Consider the following 26,197-nt stretch of genomic DNA (forward strand, 5'->3'; position numbering starts at 1 on the left):
CTATGACGCTGACAAGGGCTATGGCTGGCGGGGCTCTGTGTATTTGCACATTCACAGCTGTTTCTGACTGCAGAAGGTGCTCCCTACATTTCAAACAGCTCTCTTCTAAGCAACACAGAATTCACCCTGCTGAGTTGGTGGTGCAGATGGGGATGACATTGCCACTATGCACGTGTAGTGGTACTATTAACTATGCTCCTTTTTTTTTTGTTTGCTCCACAGATTCTATGTGGGAAGGAGATCCCCCACTGGGTGAAGTGCCTGGCCCACTTCAGCTCATGCATCCCCCTCCTCCAGAGCTGCCTCCTCAAGGAGTGGCTGACCCCAGCAGTCCTGCAGAACCATGTCAGCCTCAGCCTCCACAAGGAGGATCAGGGGGACACAGCAGATGAGGAGCCCCTCAGCCACATCATGAACCTTTAGACATAGCCCACTCTGCCCTCAAATAACCTCTCTCCCTATTTCTCTTGTACTATTTCTTTCTATGTCTGCTGCCCTCTTGTCAGCTGAATCCCAAAGTACCCACAGAGCTTCTACAGTACCGAGCGTTCCCAGTGTAATGCTTCAAGTTCAATGCGACTGCTTGGCTGTTCTCTTCAGTTGTTACAGTGACACCTGATGGTTTTAGCCTTGTTGATAGAATTTGACAGTAAATAGTTGTATTGCCCTGGATTTAGGAAGCGGAGGCTTTAAAGGATGCTTGGTAGCAATAGTGGCTCAGCAGCTTGTTGAGAGAGAAGTTTAATGTCCCTTTGCCCTGAGGGTTGTCCAGCTTTCTTGAAATGTGCATCTTTGAAAAAGAAGAGAAGTCTGAGACATGTTCCTGGAGAGAGCATTCCTCTCTTGAAGCAAGGCAGGAACACACAAGTTTATGCACTGTTATCCAGACAGCTGGTTTTGCCTTTTTCTCCACAGGACTGAGTCATAAATGTCTGCTTTAAACCTGTTACAGCTAAAATCTGCAAGCTGGGATGTGGAATCCCAGATGAGCAATACAAACAAATCAATCTATATAGGAGAGATAATTAAAATCAGTATTCTATGATCCACATCTGCATCTATGAGAAGCTCCAAAATTAAGCTGAGACACCTTTTGGCAGCTGGTTGCTCCAGAAAACCGTGATGTGCACCGTTCTGCGCTCTGGGGCAGCACAGTTGTAGAATGCGTTTAATTGACGTTGGTACCTAAGGTGTTTTTGCTTGCCTGTCTGAGGGATCTGTGGGAAGCCTTCAATGAAAGCAGATCTTCTAATGAGCTGTCTCAAGTTGTGTTTTGAAGATTGCAACCCAAAAGTAGAGCATTTTGGTTTCTTATGAGGATGTTTAGGGATGTTTCTGGATGGAGTCATGTAGACAGAGCTTTGTTCCATGAAGGCTTGCTGAAGAAATGCAATCCCTTCCCACCCTGGTTTGGAATTGCTTTGGTTCAGTGCCAGTATCTGGAATATGCAGTTTCTGCATTGTGGCAGTCTGGGAACTGCTGGAAAGTTACACAGGTTTAGTTACTGCATGCTCACGTGGGTAATACAAACCCCAGGTAAGGACTGCAGGAGTCCCAGGGTAGTGCAGTGACAACAAGGAGCTGGCACTTGTGTCCCCAAAAGCAGCGAATTGATGGAACAACTGTAGAGACTGCTTACAGCGATAGCTGAATGAAGAGAAGCAGCCCAGTGTTAATGCTGTCGAGGTGCTTTAAGGGCCATAGCAGCTGCTTGCTCGTGGTACCTTACAGGGAAAAAGATGAAGAAAAGAAAATGGCCAGTTTTCCTTGGGTGCTCCAGTGCAAGAGGGACAAGAAGCTGTGGATTTAGTGGGTTACCTCTGGGGATGAAGGGTGGTCACGTTCCTGTACTTCTTTCACAGTGTGCTCACCATAGCCTTGACCTGTGTTTTTGCCAGTTGGTTGGCCCCTTCTGGGGGGTGAAGGGAAACCTTGGATTTTACCAAGAGTCTAGTATGGTATGCAGAAACAGCAAGCTTACTGACAACTGACTGAGTTGGGTACTGAGGCGAGATCTGTTCTCCACCCGTGCTGTGTTCAGACCTAGGCTCCTGCTCCAGGACAGTCATTGAGGTGCTGGAGTGGGGCCAGAGGAGGGCAACGGAGCTGGTGAAGGGCCTAGAGCACAAGTGTGGTGAGGAACGGCTGAGGGAATTGCGGGGCCTTAGTCTGGAGAAGAGAAGGCTCAGGGAGGAACTTATTGCTCTCTACAGCTGCCTGAGAGGAGGCTGGTGCCAGGAGATGCCTGGTCTCCTCTCCCAAGGAATAAGGGATAGAATGAGAAGAAATGGCCTCAAGCTGAGGAGGGGAGGTACTCCTACTGAGCCTGCTGTCAACCAGCACCCCCAGCTCCCTTTCTGCAAGGCTCGTCTCCAGCTGCTCCTCTCCCCATTTGTGCTTCTAGATGATGTTTTTCTGTGTCCATTGGTGTCTCTGCCAGGTCTTGCCTAAAGCGCCTGCAACTGTTCTTTGGACAAGATTTACTGGAAGGTGCCAACTCCGGAAATCTGGCACTGGGCATTATTTCTTCTGGGTCATCCCCTCTAGCTTAGGACAGAAAGTGGTGAGTCAGGAATGCGAGCCTTGGAGAGGGCTGTATTGAAGAGGACAATCATTACGGATAGGTAATGTTCTCTCTTCTCCTCTTGTAGGTTTGGAAGAACATTGTTCTCCGGCAGTGAGTGATCTGCACTTTTGAACAAGGTGCTACCTGAAGGAGTAAAAGGAATCGATAGTTATTGCTTTCTTGCAATTCCTTTTTGTACTTGAACCTCTTCCTTTCTCTGGGTTTTTGACTGAGAAAGACCCCTGGAAGCCCACGGCAGTTCAGTGTCCCAGGATGTGGAAGATGCCTGTGGATAAAGAGGCAAACACTCATTCCCAGCTCGCTGTGGGCAGGCCAAGTGAGCAGAGAAGGCACCAGGTGAGGGCCGGGGCAGGAGAGAGAGGCCGGTGGTGGGACAGGGCCGCTCAGAGCTGCCTCAGTGCCAGGGCCAGGCACTGCTTTTAAGCTCCTGAAGAATTAGAAGATCTTGTAGGCCTGTCTTCCAATCCTGCAGTCATTGATTTCACTCTGGTTGATTTTGATGAGGTTAAGGTGTGAATGGCACATTTACCTGAACCTGGTAGTCAAATAGGTTTTCTGTCTTGCTTCCGGATAGAATCCATCCTTAAGGAAAGATTTGAAATTCAAAGTTGTCAGTGCACCTGTTTACCCAGCCTAGAGGTGATTGTATGTGTTTTTGTAGAGCAGACATGATGAAAAATGCATTTCGTGTATGACATTCTCTCAGGAGCAGACCCCTCATTCACTGAGTGTTAGCCCAAGGCTCAGAGAAAGTCTGGCATACTCATTGTTGTGGTTTAAAACCAGTCAGGCAGCTCATTCACTCACTCCCCCCCTTCTTTTCCTCCCCCTACTCCCGGAGGGATGGAAAGGAGAACTGAAAAGAATGCAACTCCCACGGGTTGAGATAAGAACAGTTTTGTAACTAAGTATAACACAAATCACTGCTGCTACCACCAGTAATAATAATGATAAGAGAAATAACAAGGGAAGAGAATACAACACCTCAGCACCAGCTGACCGATAACTCTCCCCACCCCACCTGACCAAGCACTGACTGATACCTCCTCCAACTCCGCAGTCCTCTAACCCATCCAGGTAACTCTCAGTTACATCCCCGCGCATGACGTGCTGTGGTATGGAATACCTCTTTGGCTAGTTTGGGTCAGGCGTCCTGTCTCTGCTTCCTCCCAGCTTCCCCTCCTCCCTGGCAGAGCATGAGGCTCAGAAAGTCCTTGGCCAGGCTAAAACATTTGAACGGTAACTAAAAACATCGGTGTTATCAGCACTGTTCCCAGGCCGAAAGTGAAAAACACAGCACTGCACCAGCTACCAAGAAGGAGAAAACTAACTGCTACTGCTGAACCCAGGACACTCATCATGGTGCTGCCATGAATGAACTCTACTGGTAAGTACTGAGCTTGAGGGATCTGGAAGACTGAATGCCAGGGCACTGAAGAATTCAATGAAATGTGTATTGGACCTATCTTTGAAGATCTGTATGGTAAAAGTAAATGGAGGTCGTGAATGCAGATGTAAAACGTAGGGTTGATTCTGAATCCAAATAGGGAGTACTGAAAGTGGGGAGGAGGGAGGAGCATGTTCTGGTGGTTCATAACATTAATTGTTGACATTGCTTAGCTGATGTGTTGTTTGTACGTGACACCAGGTGGGCACACCAAAGTCTAATTGTGTTTTCTCTCCCTTCCCATATGATCTGATGGAAGACTGATGCAGAAGGTGACTTGATGCAATTGATAATGGGATTGTCCTAAACTTAATCTTTTTTTGGGGGGGTGTGTTTTTGCATGAACTTGAGCAGCATGGATTGAAGCTGCCTTTTCCCAAAGGCAAAGGACAGTACTTAGTAATCTGGGGACTGGATCCAATCTGTGCTTGATAGTCACTCTCAGAGCTTGTAGAGACTATCTGAAAGCAAAGCTGTGCAAAGTCTGATTTTATTTTCCTAATTCACAAGTTCTTTACCACTGGAATATCTGAATATGAAATATTCCAGAAGATTATTTTTAGCATGTATTGCAGTGAGGAAAATAGACGTAGTTACAGACACTACAGAATCCTGCACTTTAAGGAATGTTCCAGAGCTATATATTTTACACTCTTTCTAACTTAGGAAAATTCTGTCCTTCTGGCAGTGCAACTTGCAGAAGTGGCAGGAAGTTTTATTCCCCTGCAATCTCTGATTTTGATTCTCACATTCTGTGTTTAAGCTCCTGAAGAAGTAGATTCCTCCTCAAGTGAATCTTCTTTATCTGATATCCTTGCTCCCACTCAGGATGATTCTGATGAGGTAAGGAGTGATTGGCACACTTACCTAAACCTTGTAGTCAAATCTAATTGATTTCTGTTGTGCTTCCTGAGGGAATGCATCGTTAAAGATGGATTTTACATTCAATGTTGAGTTGTCAGTGCATCACTTTAAGCAGTCCAGAGGTGATCATATGCCTCTATATAGAGTAGACATGATGATAAATACATTTCAAGTACAACATTCCTAAGGATGTAGACGCTCTTTTTCACTAAGTAAAGTAGTACATACAGGGTCTGTATGACTCAGTCTCTAGGACTACTCCTAAAGGCCTTAAAAAATCTTTTTTTACACTTACTGCTCTTTTTGCAGCTAGAATAACACTTGATCCATTTGATACTGTAGTTTTTAACATCACTTTTATGATGCCACTGCTAGCTTGCAAAACAGAAGCAAGCAGCAGGAATCACATGGGGTGGTACCACATCCAGGGCTTCTTCCTGAGCCTTTGCAAAGGAAAGGCCTCAGACTTTACACAAATATTTGCATAGCCCAGGTTTAGTTCCAGCAGGCACCATCGTGGGCTTTGGGCTTGTGTGTTTTTTTTCTTGATCAGCTGTTGGTCTGATAGGAAGTGTTTCTGGATATCACACCTGAATTGGCCTGTTTGAGGGAGAAATGGGGAAAGAATCTCTTCCAGCCTAAATCCAATTAGGGGATTCTGAAGCTGGGGGGGGCGGGAGGAGGCTGTTATTCTTGGTCATAAGCTGCCTTCATTTCCACCCCTTTGCAGCAGCATGAGCAAAAGCAGAAGCAACCACGTTTTCAGAGCAGCAGCTGATCTGCTACTACTTTTCATATTCTTCTGCAAAATTAGAGAGCGATATCCTACCATTCTAAGCTTTTTTGTTGACATTGCTTAGCTGATGTGGTTTGTATGTGACACTGGGGGTGCACACCGAAGTCTAATTGTAGTTTCTTTTCTCTCCCTTCCCGTATGTATTGATACCAGTTGGAGGATGAAGGTGAATTGATGTTTTACAATTGATAATGGGATTGTCCTAAACTCATGTCCTGGGGGCTGTGTTTTCCAATGAATTTGAGCAGCATGGATTGAAACTGCCTTTTCCAAAAGGCAAATGATAATGCTAAAGCATCACACAAATGGATCCAGTCTGTCCTTGATAGTCACTGTCAGAACTTGTAGGAAGTATCTGAAATCAAAGCTGTGCAAAATGTTTTCTTATGTTCCAAATGCACAAGTTCTGCAAACATAAATTTGATATTAATTTAATTATTGCTTTTACCACTGGAATTCTTGCTTTGAGTAAGAAATGGACAAAAGGGATATTTTGGCCTGTACTGTGTGACGGAATCATCTGCCACCAGTTTCAGTGGGGTTGGAACTATATGATCTTTAAGATCCCTTCCAACCCAAACCATGCCATGATTCTATGGCTCTACGAACTAAAGAAGTTATAGACTCTAGATAATCCTGCATTTCAAGGAATGTTCCAGAGCTGTATGTTTTATGCTCTATCTACCTTAGGGAAATTTTGTTCCTCAATACAGTTCTATAGTGGCAGGACATTTTATTCCTCTGCAGCCTCTGATCTTGATTCTCACATTCTCATGTTCTTACTCTCCTGAATCAGGTGAACCTAATCCTCCTCAAGAAATGGTTGTCATTTTCATTGTTCATATTGAGGTAATTAGTGAATGGCACTCTTAGCTAAGCCTTGTAGTCAAATTAGTCTTCTCTTGTGCTCCATGGTAGAATAGTATTTGATCCAATCCACAGTGCTGTGTATGACCTCAGTTTTGAGATTCCATTGCTGCCTTGCAAACCAGAAGCAAGCAGCAGGAATCATGTGGAGAGGTATTTCCTCCTGGGATTGTTCCTGAGCTTGGCAAAGGGAAGGCATTGAGCTTTATGGCAGAATCTGCATTGCCCCACCTTTAGTTCCATCAGAGACCGTAGTGGGCTTGGTTTTCTTGTTGTTTTTTTCAGCACCTTTTAGTCTGATAGGCGTGTTTCTTGATATCAGAAAAGAAGGAATTTCTTCCAGCCTAAATCCAATTAGGGGGAGAAGGAAAGATGGTGTTCAGGGGCTTCTTTAGCTGCCTCCATTTCTATCCTTTTGCGGCATCTTGAGCAAAACCAGAAGCAACAGCTAGTTTCCAGAGTAGCAGCTAATCTACTACTACTTCTAAAATTCTTCATCAAAATGAGAGAATGATACCCTGCCCTTCTCAGCTGCTGTTGTTGTCAGCACTTAGCTAATGTTTTGATCTTTAAGGTATGTAACACCGGTGCGCACACCAAGTCTAACTGTATTTTCTTCTCTCTCACTTCCCATATGTCCTGGGTTCAGCAGTAGCAGTCATGTTTCTCCTTCGTGGTAGCTGGTGCAGTGCTGTGTTTTGACTTCCAGCCTGGGAACAGTGCTGGTGATACCGATGTTTTTGGTTGTTGCTAAGTGATGTTTACCCTGACCGGGGACTTTGTGAGGCTCATGTTCTGCCAGGGAGGAGGGGAAGCCGGGAGGAAGCAGAGACGGGGCGCCTGACCCAGGCTAGCCAAAGAGGTATTCCATACCACAGCACGTCATGCCTGGGGTGGGGGTAACTGGGAGTTACCCGTAAGGACACGGGCTTCTGGGTGGGACTCGTTTCTTGGCCGATGGTATCGTATTCTCTTCTCTTGTTATTTTCTCTTATCATTGTTGTCGGTGGTGGTAGCGGTGGTGATTTGTGTTGTACATTGGTTGCTGGACTGTTCTTGTCTCAACCCGTGGGAGTTGCACTCTTTCGATCCTCCTCCCCATTCCTCTGGGAGCGGGGAAGGGGAGACCCCCGGGGGGGGGGCCTCGATTGCTCTCAGCCCGGCACCACTCACTGGGAGTGAGTGAACATGCTGTCTGGCTAGGGCTTAAACCATATATACCGGAAGAGGCCTGCTGAAGGTAAGCTGACGTTTTACAATTGCTAATGATTTTTCCTCAACTTGTTTTTTTTTGTTTTGGTTTTGTTTTTTTCCAATGAACATGAGCAGCATGGATTGAAACTGCTTTTCCAAAAGGCAGAGGACAGTGCTAAAGTATCTGGACAGTGTCTTACAGAATGGATCTATTCTGTACTTTACAGTCACTATCAGAGCTTGCAGGATGTATCTGAAATAAAATGCATCAAAGCTGCTCAAAATATGTTTTCTTGTTTTCCAAATACAGAAAGTCTGTAAGGACAAAGTCACTTGTAATCATCACTTTTAGCACTGGAATTCACCTGCTTTGAATAAGAAAATGTTGAAAGAGGGGTTTATCCTTTATTGCAGTGGAGTTCCTGCAGTGTAGGACATGTTGAAAGCTATTCATAACCACACAATTCAGGATAGTTCCAGGGCTATAGATTTTATACTGTATCTAACTTGCTGTCATTAAATTACAGAGAACCAGCAAGAAGGGGGAAATTCTGGACCAAGAGTCCAGCAACAGTCGGATATCACTGTTCCAGCTAGAGGTGATCCAGATGAGTCAAGATGTAATGATATGTATGTAACAGCTAATGTGTCTCTCTAAATTCTGATTTTTTCCAAGCTTTTGGGTTATGTTTGATTACCATGTGAATTTCAGTCATAAAATCTATTTGCATTTCTTGAATAGAACTTCTTTTTTTTAAAACCCAACAAAACCGAACACAATGTTTTCTTCTATTGTTCATCAACTCAGGATCTAATATATTTTACAGTATGGCTTGACGTATGTCGAAATGCTTGTAATACCTGAAGGACACACCCAAAATATCTGAAAACCTGCTTCTTATCGTGACAGATTTGATAAGGAAAGAGTTCGTGGAATGAACGGTTTCCAAAGGACAGCTAGATGCTTTTGTCACAAACCCCTTATTTCTGACCTGTTGAAGATTAATGCTGTCATACCTGTGCTGCGCTGTGCTACAGACTGCTGTTACTTGTAACAGTAGAGCAGGGGGACTGACTACATCATCCCCTGTAATGAGAAGCAAGACCCTGTTTCCTTTAGGGAAGGGTCATCCTAACTGCTTATTACATGCAACAAATGAAGAGAGTGAAAGGTACACAGGGACCTTCAGATGAAATGCATCATGGCCAATCTGTGCAGTTGGGGGATGATATCACATTATAGGAACCCGTTACCCTCAATGCACAGTGACATTAATGGATGTGTGTTCTTTCTGCTTTTGTTCTCTTTACCACAAGGCCACCTGGTACCATTAGATGTCTGATCTACATGGATTTCTACTTGGCGGTAAGAATCTGCATTTTGTCGTGGCTTCTTTTTTGTCAGAGGGAGAACAGGGTGCGGGGTGAGCCGAGCCTCTCTGCTGGGTGATGTGGGATGCTGCAGACAGCTGGTTTGAGGTACAGACCTCACTGTGAAGGTCAAGCTGGCTTGCAAGTCAAAGTCATTTCTTGGTGGTCAACACAGTGCCAGAAACACTTCCCAAGGGGGCACTGAAAGACCTTTGGGTTCCTTTAATCAGTAATGTACTGATCCCAGGCACTCAAGTCCTCTCTTCCAGGTGCCAATAGACCAGCAAAGCATAATTCTTCACACCAAATTCCTCTTGTGCTGTTTTTTCTTCCAGATTGTGCAAAACGGATGACATCTTGTGGCAACCATATGCGGCCACGTCTTCTGCAACCACTGTCTTTATTATTCCCTTATGAATGCCAACACTTGCCCAACCTGCAAGACAGAGCTTGGTGATGGAGACTATCATCGCCTATATATATGAGTTTATTTATGTTTTATTGTTCCAAATAAAAATAGTTGTGTTTTTGCAAATCAGTGACTTTTTGCAAATCTAGAGAGCTTTCTTATGTTCCAAGTGGCTTCTTGTAGTGTCCATGGTTAGAATGTTAAAGTTAGGACTGGCTGTATATTAGATCAGTAGAAGAAAATATCTGTTGGGAAGGTCAGTATTTCCTTCAGCTTTTCCTTCTGCTCCCACAGATCTAAAACTTGGCTCCAGAGCCGCCCTTCCCCAGCCTATTTTTGGGCCGTCACTCCACCACTTCTTGAAGTGATGCATGTCTGGGCAACAAACCCCTTACAATACACCTCCCATTGTCATCCTCTGAGCAAACTGCTTCAAGTTCTGTATTGAACTAAAGTCATGTTCCTTATTAATCTTGCCTATTCACAGCCAATACTGAATTGTGAGCATTTCTGCAGCTCTTGGTATCCAGTCCAGCACCAATTCTGGCTTGTCCATGGATGTTTAATAAGATTTCCATCCTGTTCTCCATCCTGCTGTCCAGAAATCAAGTTACACAATGTACTGTTGCACCCTGCAGTTGTGGTCATCGCTGCCTAAACCAGCAGTGCAGGCTTAATACGTCAGAAGTTTCCAGAGTGCCTGCCAATAGCCAGCAGCAGATTATGTGCACTGAATTTTTATGTGCACTGGTCCTTCTCTGGAGGAAAGTGATAAGAGGCTTCCCCAGAGCTTTTCTCCAGAAACACTCAGTTCGTGATGGGACAAAAGCCAGCCAGCCATCACGCTTGTGTTTCTGTTCTGCCCCCGAGTTCCACATAAAGCAATAGGAGAGAACCAGGACTCCAGAGGCATGCTTCACACAGAAAACCTTCTTACAGTATTTCACAAGGTAAAAGAATGCTTAACTCACTGTATGGTAACCTGGACCAGAAAGCTACGTTCAGCCTCCTCGGGGACATGAATACGTGCTTGAAGTATTGGGCTTTACCTCTGAAATTTAACAGCATTTTATAACAGATTCTTAAACACGAAGACATTTTAAAAGCCTAATTTACCATTCATTCCTGGCACAGCATGTTTGTTTTAGCACTTTTCTTACTTCAAATGTACAATCGGGATAAGGGATAACGACGCAGGAAAACAAAGGCCCACCCTCCGAAGTCGGCTCCTGCTACCAGACACCCACTGGTGCGCAACCGGCAGCGCAACCCGCAGATACGGCCGCGGAACCCGTCTTGCCCGGGCGCGTTGCCGCGGCAGAGGGGCCGCTATGGCGGCGGACCCGTGCTTCGCCGGAAGCGCTAATGCCGGGCCGGAGGCGGGAGGACGATGGAGAGGCTCCGGAAGCTTTGGAGGAGCCGCACCATGACCTTCGGGGTCCCTCTGTTGGTGAGCAGAATGGGGGGTTGTACCGGCACCGGGCAGGAGAAGCGGCGGCAGGCCCCACCCCGGCCTAGGCGAGCGGCCTCCGAGCGTGCGGTGCTCCCGCCGGTGCCTCAGGGCTGGCAGTACGCCCCGCCCCGGCCCGGCCCGCCCATGGGGCCGGTGCACTGCGGGGAAGCCCGCGTCGGTGTCAGGGGAGAGCGGGGGATGAATTTATGGTGGCAGGAGGAGGAGCGGGTTTTGAGTGAGCTGCGGGACGGTGCCGCCGCCTGCATGCTTGTGGGGAGCGGCCGGTAGGACTCTGCGGTGTGTCCTGACAGGGATGAGGAAAACGCGTCTTCGAATCATAGAAACAGCGAGGCTGGAAAAGACCTTTAGGATCATCAAGTCCAACGGTTAAGTCAGGGCTGCCAAGACCACCACTAAACCATGTCACTGAGGGCCTCATCCACACGGTTTCTGAACATTTGGAGGAACCGTGATTCTGCCACTCCCTGGGAATCCTGTTCCAATACCTGAGCAGCCTCTCTGGTGATCAGGTTTTGGTGTTTCTAGTTTAAAGCACTGCTTGCGTGTTTGTCTAACTTTCTTCAGCTTTTCAGCGGATTTCAAGCCGCAGCAGCAATCATCTGGTAATTTGTACATACAGTTAAAAGAATTTGAGTTAGAGTTGATAGGTTAGAGTTATAGTAGAACTAATAGGTGAGGCGTAACTACTTAGAATAGTTGAGGCTAGAAAAGGTCAATAAAGTCAAAGGAATAAACCAAGATTGTAAGAGATGCAGCGTAATGGATTGCACTTGCTTATCTTAAGTACCTGTGCGCATTAGAGGAAAAAATTAACAACTTGGGTGCACTTATGTATAAAAACTCCGGGAGATGGACAAAAACTGCCGCCAGGACATTGTTGTTTCTGTTTGTGCAATTCATGTCTGGTTTTCTGTATATACAGTTGGTTCACAGAAAGTAAGCAAAAAAAGAAGTGGATAAAGAGTAGGTTAAAGTAGGTTAAATTCTAACTTTTAATAATACTGCTAGAGAAATTATTGACTTTTTCCTCAAATATGAAGCAGCATGCAGCAGAAAAAATGGAGTGGCCCAAAGGACAGTGACACTTGTTGGAGTTAAAAAAGTTTAAGCCCATTTTTTTTTTTTTAAGTCATACTACAGAGGTTCTAGAGTAAGGACTTTAAAAGGATTAAAAAAACATTATAAAATGTAGTTATTAGGTGCCTTTGAAATTGAAAGGTATCTTAGGTGGGATAGGTCTTGCAGAATAATAGAATCATAGAGTAGTTTGGGTTGGCAGGGACCTTCAGAGGTCATCTAGCCCAACCCTCCTGCAATGAGCAGGGACATCTTCAGCTGTGAGCTGTAATACTGTGAAAAGACAGAGATGTTATTGTAAGACACCGAAACTTGTCAAAAGTAGTGTAAAACACGGAACAGGACTCTTACAGTCTACTCAAAGTCCTCAGCTGGAGTAATTTCCCAGCATTGTGGTGCCATTGCAGAGATGACAAAGACAAGCTGTAAAGTCAGGATTAGAGAAACATGAAAGATACAGCAGGCATTCCACCTTTAAGGAATGCTTGAAGGAATTGACTTAGTTTATTTTAGAAAAGGCTGAGAAGTTCTGTACATCATGTACATGTGGTGATTGCTTTCCCTATAGCTTGGGAAAGAAGTACCAAAGCAAACTAGCTTCAGAGAAGATGTAAGGAAAATACTGTTCTTCATTAGGAAAGTGCACTCGTGGTACATGCTTAGGATTTTTAAGGAGAGGTTAACAGCCGTCTGGCAGCAGAGGCATAGATTTTCTAAGTTCTTCGTCAGTGCTGGAGCTAGGACTTCAGCTTTGCAGGCTGAGGTAGACCTGTGGTTGTCTTTTTGGCCCTCCTAGTGTTTTTGTACAATCTGACAGAGGTTATAGCAGAAATCTTTGGGGCTGGTTTCTTTGACTTTGTACTAGCTAATTTCATTCCATTTCTGTTACCACAGAGCTCTTTTCTCCAGAGACAATATTATATAGAGAAATAGTCTATTATATTTCTTTCTAAGGTTTCATGTCTCCCTGCCTTAAAATTATTCTCTCCTCTGAATGCTTCAGAATGTTTCTGTGTTGCTGCCCAAAGGCTTCCCGAGGAGTAAGAAAAAGGAAACTTCATGTAATTCTTGTCAGCTTCCCAGGTGTCTATTGAACTCTGAAAGCATCTCTGAAGCTGAACAGAATTGTGCTAGAAGATAAGTTACAGCAAAAAAGACAGTGAAGCTATACACAGAATTAGAAGGAGCATGCCTTTTTAACCCTTTAAATTCTACTGAATTTATTGATAATACTGAAACCAAAGGTTTCTGTTAGATTCTTACATCCTCTGCAGCATTTCTTTTACTAGGAACTTACTGGACTTTACTCTTTAGTACTGCTGGACTTTTCATCAGTACCATATTTGATTTTTCAAAGGAAAAAAAAAATCAAACGGCTTTCATGTCTTCCCTTCTTACACTGCAAATTTAGATGAAAAAATCCCTGTGCTACTTTTTCTAAGGGCTCCAAAGTTAGAGATAGTTAAAGAAATAATTCAGAGACAGGTGAGTTTCTCATTATACACACACATGCACAAATATACGTTTAAAATACTTCTTTTTAGTGTAAATTATCTTGATCCTTTTTGCTTTGTTCTTTGCTCTTAGAATATTTCAGTGAAAAAGAAATATTCTTGGTTGACCTTTAAACCTCAAACTGACAACAGCTTTCAGAGTAAGATGTGTAAATCACAGTTTTCAGTCATACTTTTTGAGAAGATAGGTGTGTTTCTTTGTAAGCATCAACAAGACTGTAGGAGGTAAGAATGAAACCTGCAGAAAACCTTAATTTGTGAATGTTTAATTATGTAAATCTTACAGATATCTCTACATGGCATAAAACAGTAAGCATGCAGGGGAGAGTGATGTAGACTGGCATGGAATATCTTAACAGCTTGATCGCTACAGGGTGAGTAGTCCTAAAGCATTGGTAAAGATAGTAACATCTGTGTAGATGCTGGGATGAACTCCAGTGACCTTACAGATGTATGTGTAAAAATTGCTGTTGTGCTGGAAAGCTCTGCTACCTCTGTGGTAACTTAAACCATCTTTGTCATCTGTACTGACATCACCGTTTCCTATCATGATAATGGGAACTCTTTCCTTATACTGAAGCTTATCTTGCAACTCTTCAGTGTTCTTGGTTTTGTTACAGAAGAAGAGCTTCAGTCACTGTTCCTTTATATTCCTCAGGGGATCTTGAGCACCCTGGTTTAGTGGAAGGTGTCCCTGCCCATGGAAGAGGGGTTGGAGCTGGATGATCTTTAAGGTCCCTTCCAACCTTAACCATTCTATGATTCTGTGACCAGAATTGGTGAGTCTATTAATATCCTGTTGCTGCTGTGATGCTTCTATAAGATCCTGAGAGAGGAAGGCTCTTTGGTATTACAGCTAGTGGATCCAGTGTCATACACTTCTTATGAGACACTGGACATCTAAAGTTACTTCTGTAGTGCTGTTAGAATGTTTAAAGGTTGCAGGAAGTTATATTTTTAGACAAGATAAATGTATATTTTCAGACAGGTATGATATGGTGATTCTAGATCATTGAGGAAACATGTTTGGATTTTGAAATTGCAAAGCAATACTATTCTAACACACGTATTAAAAAAACATTGTATCATATGCTCACACCACTTTCCAAAACTTACATTTGTGGTCCTGTCTCTAGACAACTCTAGACAAGGATCTTTCATACTCTGTAAGTTGCAAAATGAATGCATAGATGCAGTTGCAGTTCTGCTGTCAACTGTGTTCAAAGGGAAAAATGAAATTCTGAGGATCTGAGGCGGCATCTTAGCAAACAGCAAATGTAGTCTGAGGCTCATTTGCTGATTTTTATTGCACTCCTAAAAAAAAGTATATTGTACGATATATGTAGAGCTGCAAGTTTCAAATTTGCAGTATGCTGCAACATTTTCCATATTTATATAGCTGTAGATTATTACTTTATTTGGGGGTTTTTGCTTGTTTTCTCCCTCCCCCCACTCTGTCCTGTACTGACTACTTTTACAAGTACTTTGCTTCTCTTCCTGGATCTTGTCTTTAGTGTTCTATGTGCTGTGCTAGTGTTGCCAAAAGAGAAGATGGAGGAAGCTTGAACAGTGAATTTTTATCCTTTTTTTTTTGGTGAAGAAACATGTTTCTAAAATCTGCTTCCATCAGTGTTTGTGTACCCAGACTGTACTACAATGCCATCTACATTGCTGCCTTGCAAGTGCAAGTTTACTTCGATAAACACTTTGTCAAGAGACGCCAAGAATGCACATCATGTAGAGGACAAGAAAAAAGGTCAGGTTAGAGAGTCCCTAACAGTGCTGAAGTGATGTGGTCAGTTCTTCCAGGCACCATTAGAGAAGGTCAGTGGCATCTCAGGCCTTTGTTAACAAACCAGTTGTCTCTCACCCTTTTTGATAAACAAAACAAAACAAAACAAAATGCCTTTCCCAGACATTAGGACATGAAATTACATGTCTCTGCATTAGTTTTGTTCACTGGTGAAGTCAGGGTCATCTGGACTCCTCAGAAATTTTCTGCAGATATTGTGAAATGGTATTTTCTGGTGCTGTGAGTTGCTGAAAGCAAAAGTTTTACAAGATTAATGGGCAGGGAAGTGATATTTTCATCTTTTAAATGTATTTAAATAGCTACGTTGCCACAGATTTATCTAAATACAACATTACTAATTAATTTCATAAAAAACTGCTGAATTCGGAGTCCTTGGCTATGCTGAATACAAGGCACAATTTTTTTCCCATGGATTCTGGAGGGATTCAGGCTTATAAAACCTGAACACTGAGAAATACGGGAAAGTCTTCTCAGGAATAATGATGTTTCTGAGATCTATTGTTGCCACTGGTGTCTATGCATAGAAAATGTTTATTGGTCTGATATTTGTTCTGATATTGTTTATTGTTCTGATATTTGTTCTGATATTGTTTATTATGTGATTACTGCAATCAGCATTTTTCACTTTTAGATATGTCAGTGTTATTGGTAACATTATTCACATTATTGCCTTGAACAATTCATAATATTGAATTGCAGCAATTTTATTAATATATATTACTTCATGTAGCTTTGCAATAAAATTTGACATATGCAGAACAGTTGATTTAAATGTTAATATGCTTTTGAGAGATGACTAGAAGTTAACATTTACCTATGAGAAGAGAATTCTGACTTTTAATATTTGTAGATAAATTGTGATTGACTGTAAAAGTCACAAGCATTACGTTTGTAGCATAGAAAAGCAATAAATACAAAACTGGGTTTAGAATTTCAAATTGGTTGCTCCCAATCAGCAAATCACAGAGTGTTGCTTTTATGCTTCAGTGACTTGTATTATAAATATTGGGTCTCTAAGCTTGTGATGAGATATGTCTTTGACTTCTGCTGTGCTTCTGCTTTGCATCTCCTCTTCGTCTGTGTGTGTTTGAGTCCACAGCAGAGTGTGGAGCTGTTCAGACAAAACCATCCCCTGGAACTGTTTGTGCAGGAGTGGAAGCCAGTGTGTTTAAGCTGAATGGGCCTCTGTGGACCCCAGCTTGTTCAGTCTGAATTAGCTGACTTCCATCTTTCAGTTGACCGTCAGGCCTTAAAATGTGGGAGTTCATATTTTGAATCAATGCCTTAAACTTTTGATTCTTAATCTTTGATTACTATTTTTCAGTAAATGTTAGACAAGAAAATAGACGCTCTTTAGGTCTTCCAGATATCCCCTCTGTTTCATTTTAAAACATAAAGAATGTATTTGCATTGTTTATTGCTGTTAGAATGGACTAACTGGCACTGCGGGGAGCTGATGTTCTGTGTCGATCCTCAGAACAGAAACATAAGTACAGAATTGCCAGTTTTCACTTAGTGCTTTTAGCCACCTTCTTCATAGGGTGGTGAGGGTAATGGTGTAAGATTAATATTTTCTCTGTAGTACATTTCATCTTCATCCCTGTCTACCATTGTCAACAGGGAAGTATTACTTGACCAGTAGTGGTTTCTTTTTATGTTCTTTAATGCAAGTTTCATCCTAACACATCACAAGAACACAAGGATGTCGTGAGATGTAAACAGTTTCCCACTGTAGTGCACTTTGGCTTGATTTGAGCCAATTAGTAATCACAATGGTACTTTTATAAGGAATCAAGATTTTGGCTTTTAGAAGCATATGAAAGATGAGAAGATGGTGTTCAGAAACTGCAGCTTCACCACCACAACAGACTTGGTTTTCAAACAGTTGCAGCTGCGGAGTGAAATTCCCTTGTCATCTGACCAGCCCAAGCAACGTGTATAGTGCAAAATGGCAATGCTGTGGCTGAAAATGGCTTTTTTCACTTGTGCTGAGGAACATATGGGTTTCTGTCTCTTCTGCACTGTTCTTATATTGGTTTCTATTAAATGATCTTTTTTGTGCTTCCCAACCTGTTACGAAATGGACATCTTAGTAAACAGAGGTTTAGTTTTTTTCCTGAGACATTGAATAGTAGCCTTGAAAGGATATGGGCAGTTTTTGTTGTGCTCTGGCCCATAGCCATTTGTATTTGCAATTTCAGAAATAATTGCTTTGACCATTCTCTGTACTGAGCCAATTAACCTGATATTGATAAACTTGGGTCCAGTTTAATATTCTGCTGAGTTCTGCATGCTGTGAAAACTACACTCTTCTGCTCTGTCAGTCAGCTACAGCTGGCTCCAGTTCAAACTAGCTGCTGGCCTGGGTTGCCAGCTTCATATCCATGCAGTCATCCAATAGCATGTATCATCCATTTTTGAATATAATGCAGTTCAATCTTTCTACAGTTTGTCAATTCTTGTATGTGTGGTAAGTCAGTGCATTCTCTTACTTTGTTGAGCTTTTGAACAGAATAACTACTAAGGGATTCATAGTTTTGGTTTCTGTTTTCCCCCAAAGGAGGCCTTTGATCAGAACTAAAAATGATTTCATTTGTTGCAGACTAGAAGAAAAGGTAGACCCCTTCTGTTCCTATCAACGGTAGGGAGATGATTTAGGAAGTTTTTGAGAAGCCTTTGAGCTGTTTTTCTCTCAGCAGTTTCTGCATTAGAGACAAGTACTGGAATGACTGTGGGGAATAAACTCTTGAGAGTTAGAGCTGGCAGAGGGGGGCGCTTCAGGTTAAGATGAATTGCCTAGGTCTTTTCTGGGACTGGCAGTTTGCCCTCCTACTTTATTTAGGGAACATAATAGAGACTTCAGTCTTCTGGGCTGTCAAATTGCCATCTTTCACCAGTCTTGCACTGTACATATATCAGTTCCTTAAAAAGGAACCCCCAAAACCTTTTTTATTGTGACCACTGCAAACTAAAATAAAATATTTCACATGACTGTTCTAGTTTTGAAGCTCCTAATGAATAGCTGGAGGGTTTTGCAGCAGCAGTCTTGAAGAAGAGGTCAGAAAATTACGATGTTCCTTCTCTAGTCATATGTATCATGACATTTTCCACCACTGCATAATGTGTATTGCCAGCACTAAATACTGTGATTTGGTTAATTTAGGGATTTATGACAAATGTAATTTTGTAATCTGGCTTTCACAACTGGTGCTATTGTAGGAACGGCTTTCGCTAACAACAGGGATGCCTGTAATACGGTAAATTGCTGGTGCTGCTGGAGGATTAGTTTCTTGTTACTTTGTTAACCCAAGGAACTGAAAGTGGCAGCTTCAGATTATGCAGGAAACTAAAGAAGCAGGGATCTGCTCTAAGTCCCTGGTATTGTTGTTATGAGTCCCCAGTGGCCATCTCATTGTGGTTGGTAACAAATTTAAGTATTTCCCATCCTAAGATGTGGTTAAAGGGATCAGTCTGATGCCATCCATAACTCATTGCATAACACACTTCCCAGTGGCGAAGTGAACAAATAGAATTTTTAAAAGAATGTTATTAAAGAGAATTTGATGTCATTTCTTTACATAAAACATTTATTGAGGTTTCTGAGTGTATGTGACAGATGGTGCTCCAATGTCACATCCTGTCATACATTTTGTTTTGGAACACGCAAGTCTTTTATGCATGCATAATTGCATTACAACATTGTAGAGGTTTTTTGTGTACTCACTGAAACATAAAGAAATAATCCAATGTGAGATCTTTAATGGGAGTTGTGCTAACAGTGCTGTTAAGCTGTTTGCTTTGGTGTTAAGTGCTGGTTAGCTAGTATGTTTTATGTTTTTTGCTTTCTTATGGTAAACTTCAGGTGTAAGAAAAAAGTGAGAAATTGTTACTATTTAATCAGTCTGCTGAATGTATTCAAGTATCTAAACAGGTGATGTTCACTACATAGTAACATTTTTTGCTCCACATTCTGAAGCATATAAAATGAATCCCTTGCAATTAAATAATGCAGGTATTTTTTAACTCCCAGTTTGAGTGCTCTTCAGATACCAATACCATAACATCTCATGATTCTGAAATCAGAATGAAGGAAAATATATTTTAAATTTTCATTATATATGGCATGGCTTTTTCCTTTTCTGTTAACGGGAGGGTGAACTTGAGCCTGACTTAATTAGAATGGTGCCAACCTGTGTTATTTATATGGTGTCCTGAATAGGTTCTACTGTTTCCTTTATGTCTGGACTAGTGGATGGAACATACTCGGCTTCACTGTTTCCCTTGGCTTGCATTGAGCAAATTTGTCCATTGTAGTGCTTTTTTTAACTGAAGAGTGTTTTGCAAGGAATCACAGAACTGTTTAGGTTGGAAAAGACCTTTAAGATCATTGAGTCCAACTGTTAACCAAGCACTGCCAGATCCACCACTAAACCATGTCCCAAAGTGCCACATCTACACATCTTTTAAACGCCTCCAGGGATGGTGACTCCACCACTTCCCTGGACAGCCTGTTCCAGTGCTTGACAGTCCTTTTGGTGAAGAAATCTTTCCTAATATCCAAAATAAACCTACCCTAGTGCAACCTGAGGCCATTTCCTCTCATCCTATTGCTTGCTACTTGGTAGAAGAGACCAACACACAGCCTCCTTTCAGGTGGTTGTAGAGAGGATGAAGGTCTTCCTTGAGCCTCCTGTTTTTCTAGGCTAAGCAACCCCAGTTCCCTCAGCCACTTCTCATAAGACTTGTGCTCTAGGCCCTTCATGTATGTATTCATTAATATAGAGATTATGTTACAAATTGGAAAACCAGAAATGTCTGTGAAACATACAGAATATGCCAAACCAAACAAGCTGATAATGTTGCTGGACCTTTTGAGTCTTATCCCACTTCGAATTATTTTGACTGGTGACTCCTGATGCTTCACTGTTGTTTGCATATGTACGTTCTTCCCTTTAAATGCCGTCAACTTAAACGAAGGTAGTGAGGACATCTTCTAATGCAAAAAAAGAGAAAGGAGAGACTTAAACCAAGACTGATATTTCCACTCAATGCATTGTCAGTCACTGAGTCCTTTACTACCCTTAATGCTATCATAGTTGCATAAATTCATTTATACCTTCTTTTATTGGCTTTTGAACAGAGTTTTCAAAAATTTGATTGAATAGCTGTTCATTGCTGTTCTGGCTTGTATAGATCAAAGCAATTCCTGCTCAGGGCTGTCAGATAACTATATTGACATATTCTTGGTTGATTAAATCATTCTGGTCTGGTTTTACAATGAAATCTTAGACATCGTATTTGGTTCTTTAGAAAATTGGTCAGGTAAACTTGCAAACATATTACTTATATTTTTATGTATATTCTGTGCTTTTGAAAATTATTAAATCTTAATCCTAACCTTCCAGCATTACACTGTGTAATATGTCAGTGGCATTTGTAATTTCTTACAGCATCAGCATGTTTTGATGCAGCCTAACTAATGTTTCATCATAAGGTAAATCAACCATTGCAGTATTGGAAGTGTAAAGGCAACTAACCACACCTGTAATGCCTCATAAGCGAAATATGCCAACTTGACAGGGTAGTTGCGTTGTTTATGCTGCATGAAGAGCAAAAGCACATCAGAAACCAGGTGGGCTATTGTCGTGGTTTAAACCCAGTCAGGTAATTCGTTCGCTCACTTTCCCCCCCTTTCTTGCCCTCCCCCTGCTCTCAGAGGGACGGAGAGGAGAATCGAAAAGAATGCAACTCCCACGGGTTGAGATAAGAACAGTTTAGTAACTAAGGTATAACACAAATCACTACTGCTACCACCAATGATAATAATGATAAAGGAAATAACAAGGGAAGAGAATACAACACCTCAGCACCAGCCGACCGATAACTTGCCCCCCCTCAGCCCGACCAAGCACCGACCGATACCTCCTCCAACCCTGCAGTCTCCCAGCCCTTCCAGCTAACTCCCAGTTGCATCCTGGGCATGACGTGCTGTGGTGTGGAATACCTCTTTGGTCAGTTTGGGTCAGGTGTCCTGTCTCTACTTCTTCCTGGCTTCCCCTCCTCCCTGGCAGAGCATGAGGCTCACAAAGTCCTTGGCCAAACCAAAACATCCTTGTTATCAGCTCTGTTCCCGAGCTGAAAGTCAAAACACTGCACTGCACCAGCTACCAAGAAGGAGAAACATGACTGCTACTGCTGAACCCAGGACAGCTATACTACCCCAGTAGTATAAAGGTGATGTGAGTAAAATTAGTCACATGATAAAACCTCTCTATAGGAACTGAGGTGTATGTGTGCAACTTCTTTATTTTATGTATAGTTGCCAATGTAAAATGCACGGTATAACCAGATGGTTGCTGTCAAGCAAGTGATAGGGTATGATGAGACAAAATAAGTAGCACATGACTTATTTCACTTAAAAACCTTCTACTTAATTTGCCTTAGTTACAGTGTATGTTACATAGTTTTAAATGATCAAAGGTAAAGAATGTAAGAATTCTTTTTTTAGCTTGGAGAATGGCTTTGTAAGCCACAATGTACCTTTTCATTATTTTAAATAATAGTTGGGTTATGAGGAGCAGGCCAGTTAAAGGCCTGCCACTTGTTTGTATTGCATCTCATAATGGTATATACTCCCTGGAAGTTTGTTGTTAGGCAAACTAATTTTCAGTTGTTGTCACAAGTAATTGCTACTTTCTACCTTGTTTAACAACTGTGTGCTAAACCATTTCTAGTGTAGTTGCTTTTGCCCTGTCATAGCCACTCTAACAACAATGAACTGTGGTTTGTAACAGCCATAAATTTGTCTGTAGCACTTCTGATTTCTGTTCTTTAGGGCTCAAAGTTAACTCATGGCTGTTAATTAGCATAATACTTGTTAGGAGTTAGAGAAAAGCAGCTAATGAAAATTTATGCTGAGGTGTCAACCATATTAAAATTCAATTACAGTCTGATCCTTGAGACTTTTGGCATTATGCATTACCGTATGTTCAGCTGACAAATCTTCTGCTTTGGTTAAATAAATCCTGACTAATGTTTTGTTTTGTTTTTTAACTATTTTGAATACTTTTTTTCCTCTTTCCTGTTGCTCTTTCTTACCAAAATACTGATGTATGAGGAAGACTGTTCCCCTTTATACAAACACCTTTTTTTCTGTTGTGTATTTTGATGATTCAGTATTTGCAAGAGTGTCATTAATTCCTTGAACAGTTATGATACAAGGACAGTGCCATCCAATTTTTGCTAGGTCAAATTTCTAGTCACTGAAAGTTAGCTTGCTAGCACATGATGATTTTCTGATTGGCTTTCTGAAATCAGCATTCTGTGGCCTGTCAGCTGGATGTTCGTATCACAGAATGTTGATGTCTTTGTTTCTAATTAACAGCTAGCTTCTTAGGCTTATTGAAAGGGCCATGCCAAAAAGAGACTGTGGGTCCTGTAACTCCTGCCTATTGGTGAAGAGTTCCCTGTCCTGTGAAGAGAGTACATTAGTTCTTGGCTGCTAATCTGTAACTTACTAGTATCTAAGTGAGTGTGGGCACTACATTCACATGCTGGTGAGTAGTTTTCACCTGATTGATAGGAAATAACGTAGCCCTGCAAGTCCTGCAACTTTTAGAAAAAATAAACATAGAAGGCTTTTTTTCCTTTTTTCCCCCTTTCTTCCCCTTCCCTCATTAATTTGAATGAAAATGGCTTTTTGTCTCAGTGACCTGAACATTGGATAGCATACTTTTTGGAAAAACACATTTTTGACTACCTTACCTGTGCAGCATAATTATAACAATTGTTGTACACAGGCCATAGCTGCAAACCTAATATGTAGCAAGAAATCTACCAGCAATGTGTAGAAAGCAGTATCCCGTGCAGCAACAGCCTGTAATGAAGGACTGTAACACTAATGTGTGATGATAAAATGCGGTGGTATTAGGCTTTGTTTTTCGATTTTGTGGGGTTTCTTTTTGTTTTTTTTTCACTCAGGTCCTTAGAGCTTTCTCATGCTTCCACCTTCCTTAGATTTATGTCTTTAGAAGTGACGGTTTTTGGCCTCCTGTATGTCTGCCTTAACAGAGAACAGCAGACAGTCTGTCAGGTCAGAGCAAGAGCAAGAAGTGTGATTCTTCCACAGAGTAGCTAGATTTCTACACTAATTTTTCAAGTCCTTAATGGTGTTTGTTAACGATACTTGATCTTCTGTTGGTCTGCCATTTTTAGTTGTAAAATATAGACAGTTTTATGATCTCCCTCTGTCATAATAAAGGATAATTGAACAATTTATGTGGATATGAAGTTTCCCCCCCCACTCATTTCTTCCTTTATTATTTGTATTCATAAGCTTTACAGGTGTGGAGAGAGTTGAAAGACAACTAAGAAGGCAATAATAAAAGCGTAGGTGTGCTGGATATGATTTCTTAGCCTATGTGATAATGTGTCACTGAACCACAGCTCAAATCAGCTGTTCTGATGTTTAGTTAGATCTCTTACTGACAGACATCAGAGTAAGTCAATGTGGCATTGTTACTTCCCCATAGAGTTGGAAAATAATAAGAATAAATCCAGTAGTGGTGAGGTAAAGGTTGCTTTGCTGCAGTTATGCCAGGAAGCCATGTGGGGAGGGAAAAGAAGGTGTTTGAGGAGAGGAAGTCCCTGGAAAATATGAGTCCTGAAGCAGCTGTCTTGGTATATAAGAGAAATTTGTGAAATCTGTACCTAGAGAGTGGAAGAAGGCTCTGACTTTGTATCTACTTACTCTCCTATACATACCTTTCAGTTGGTTATTTTTTTCAGCTCCTGGTGTTTCTGTTGGAAGAATAGTAGGGTCCCTTGGTAAATGAATTGGGTCAGGATGCTCCCTGAGTGCTCTTTGTAAGTATGCAAAATGTTCTTTTTCATAATAGTAATAACACATTGTTTTCATTTTGTTGTTTTTCAGCTGTATCTTATTGGAGGATCTTTGGGACTCCGTGAATTTGCTCAAATAAGATATGATGTCCACAAACTACATGGCAAGGTAGTTGAAATGGTTTTCTTTTCATTTCATTTTGTATGTTTACTGTCTTCTAAAGAATTGCTAGGACAAGCAAGCTATAGTTATTGGGGATTGCCTTTCACCCCTGGGCCCTGGGCTGCAGCTGTCTCTTGGACAGTGAGTGGTGTAGGTGGCAATAAAGGGGCTGACACAATGATAAATCTTTCTACTGTCTGTGAAACAGATCAACATAAGTAACAGAAAAACATTTTTCCTTAGGCTGACTGATTATAAATGGCAGTTCTGAATCCTGAGAAAGAAGCATAGCACGTCTAGGAGTTTATTACAGAGAATAAGAAATGTAGACTAAGACTAGAATAGTTAGGGTTGGAAAGGACCTTACGATCATCTAGTTCCACCCCCCCTGCCATGGGCAGGGACACCTCACACTAAACCGTCTCACCCAAGGCTTCATCCAACCTGGCCTTGAACACTGCCAGGGATGGAGCATTCAAAAGCTCCCTGGGCAACCCATTCCAGTGCCTCACCACCCTAACAGGAAAGAATTTCCTCCTTATAGCCAATCTAAACTTCCCCTGTTTAAGTTTTAACCTGTTACCCCTTGTCCTCTCACTACAGTCCCTAATGAAGAGTCCCTCCCCAGCATCCCTATAGGTCCCCTTCAGATACTGGAAGGCTGCTATGAGGTCTCCACACAGCCTTCTCTTCTGCAGGCTGAACAGCCCCAACTTCCTCAGCCTGTCTTCATACGGGAGGTGCTCCAGTCCTCTGATCATCCTCATGGCCCTCCTCTGGACTTGTTCCAACAGTTCCATGTCCTTTTTATGTTGAGGACACCAGAACTGCACACAATACTCCAGGTGAGGTCTCACAAGAGCAGAGTAGAAGGGCAGGATCACCTCCTTCGACCTGCTGGTCACGTTCCTTTTGATGCAGCCCAGGATACGGTTGGCTTTCTGGGCTCTGACTAATGTAGACAGAGACTAAGGTAGACTGAGAAAACTGGTATTTTGAAAGGTTTTGTTTTCAAACAATGCTTGGCATGGAGTATATAATGTCAGATGCTTTTCAGGGCTTGGCTCTGTGTTGGCCGAGTTAAGCACTTTGTGGCATACCTGTGTTCAGTTCCGTATTTTACACAGCCCATAGACAGGGGAGAGTTATTTTACAAATGTTTTCTCCAGTCCTATCTTAGTTATTTCCTTTCAGTCCTGGGCATTTAGGACCAGTTGGAGCCTTGTTTTTCCAACCAGATAGGGTTGGAAAACTGAGGGGTTTTCCAACAGATGGGGTTGTCAAGAATTTGCCTGCTGTGTTTCTGTCAGTATTTTGGTCTGATTCATATTCAGTGAACTACATTTGACCTCCATGATCTGCACTGTGACTGCAGCTGAGGGAAGATGGTAATAGTTGTGCTTATTTAGATCTATGAGGCAACTTGTCCCAGCATCTATTAGCAAGGGAAGCATCTCTGAAATAGATAATAGTGCATGAAAGCTCTGAGGGGAAGCTACTACACCCTGGAGTTCCTAAGCTCTGAAAGCTAGAATAGGACATCTGGATTCTGCTCTAACTGATATTACTATTACTTAAGGTTACAGCATTTCTTTTGGTTTTATTTTTATTTATTCTTTATGATTTTATTTGAGAATAGATGAAATTTTAATGAAGAACGATGCAGTACTGGCTGAGAACTAGCAGCCCCAACTTTGAGCTTGTTTGCAGAAAGACAAATCAAAGCAATGTGTGCCATTAATATCTGTTTCTATGTCCATAAAAACAGACTTAATAACC

At 42.0% G+C, this 26,197-nt stretch overlaps 1 protein-coding gene across 1 annotated transcript in view; it reads left to right on the plus strand.

The window, feature by feature from the left end:
• Nucleotides 1–10,917: 10,917 nt before the first annotated feature.
• Nucleotides 10,918–26,197, plus strand: part of LOC130605018 (cytochrome c oxidase assembly protein COX16 homolog, mitochondrial) — a 51,663-nt gene continuing 36,383 nt past the window's right edge. Inside the window, exons 1-2 of the mRNA XM_057420089.1 lie at nt 10,918–10,986; nt 24,347–24,424. Coding sequence (XP_057276072.1) covers nt 10,927–10,986; nt 24,347–24,424 — 138 coding nt within the window. The 5' untranslated portion in view covers nt 10,918–10,926. The remainder of the gene's footprint in view (nt 10,987–24,346; nt 24,425–26,197) is intronic.

This window comes from Pezoporus wallicus, unplaced genomic scaffold (genome assembly GCF_028554395.1).
Source record: "Pezoporus wallicus isolate ANWC-B61680 ecotype Strahan unplaced genomic scaffold, APGP_CSIRO_Pwel_v1 contig_5418, whole genome shotgun sequence".
Taxonomy (NCBI): Eukaryota; Metazoa; Chordata; class Aves; order Psittaciformes; family Psittacidae; genus Pezoporus; species Pezoporus wallicus.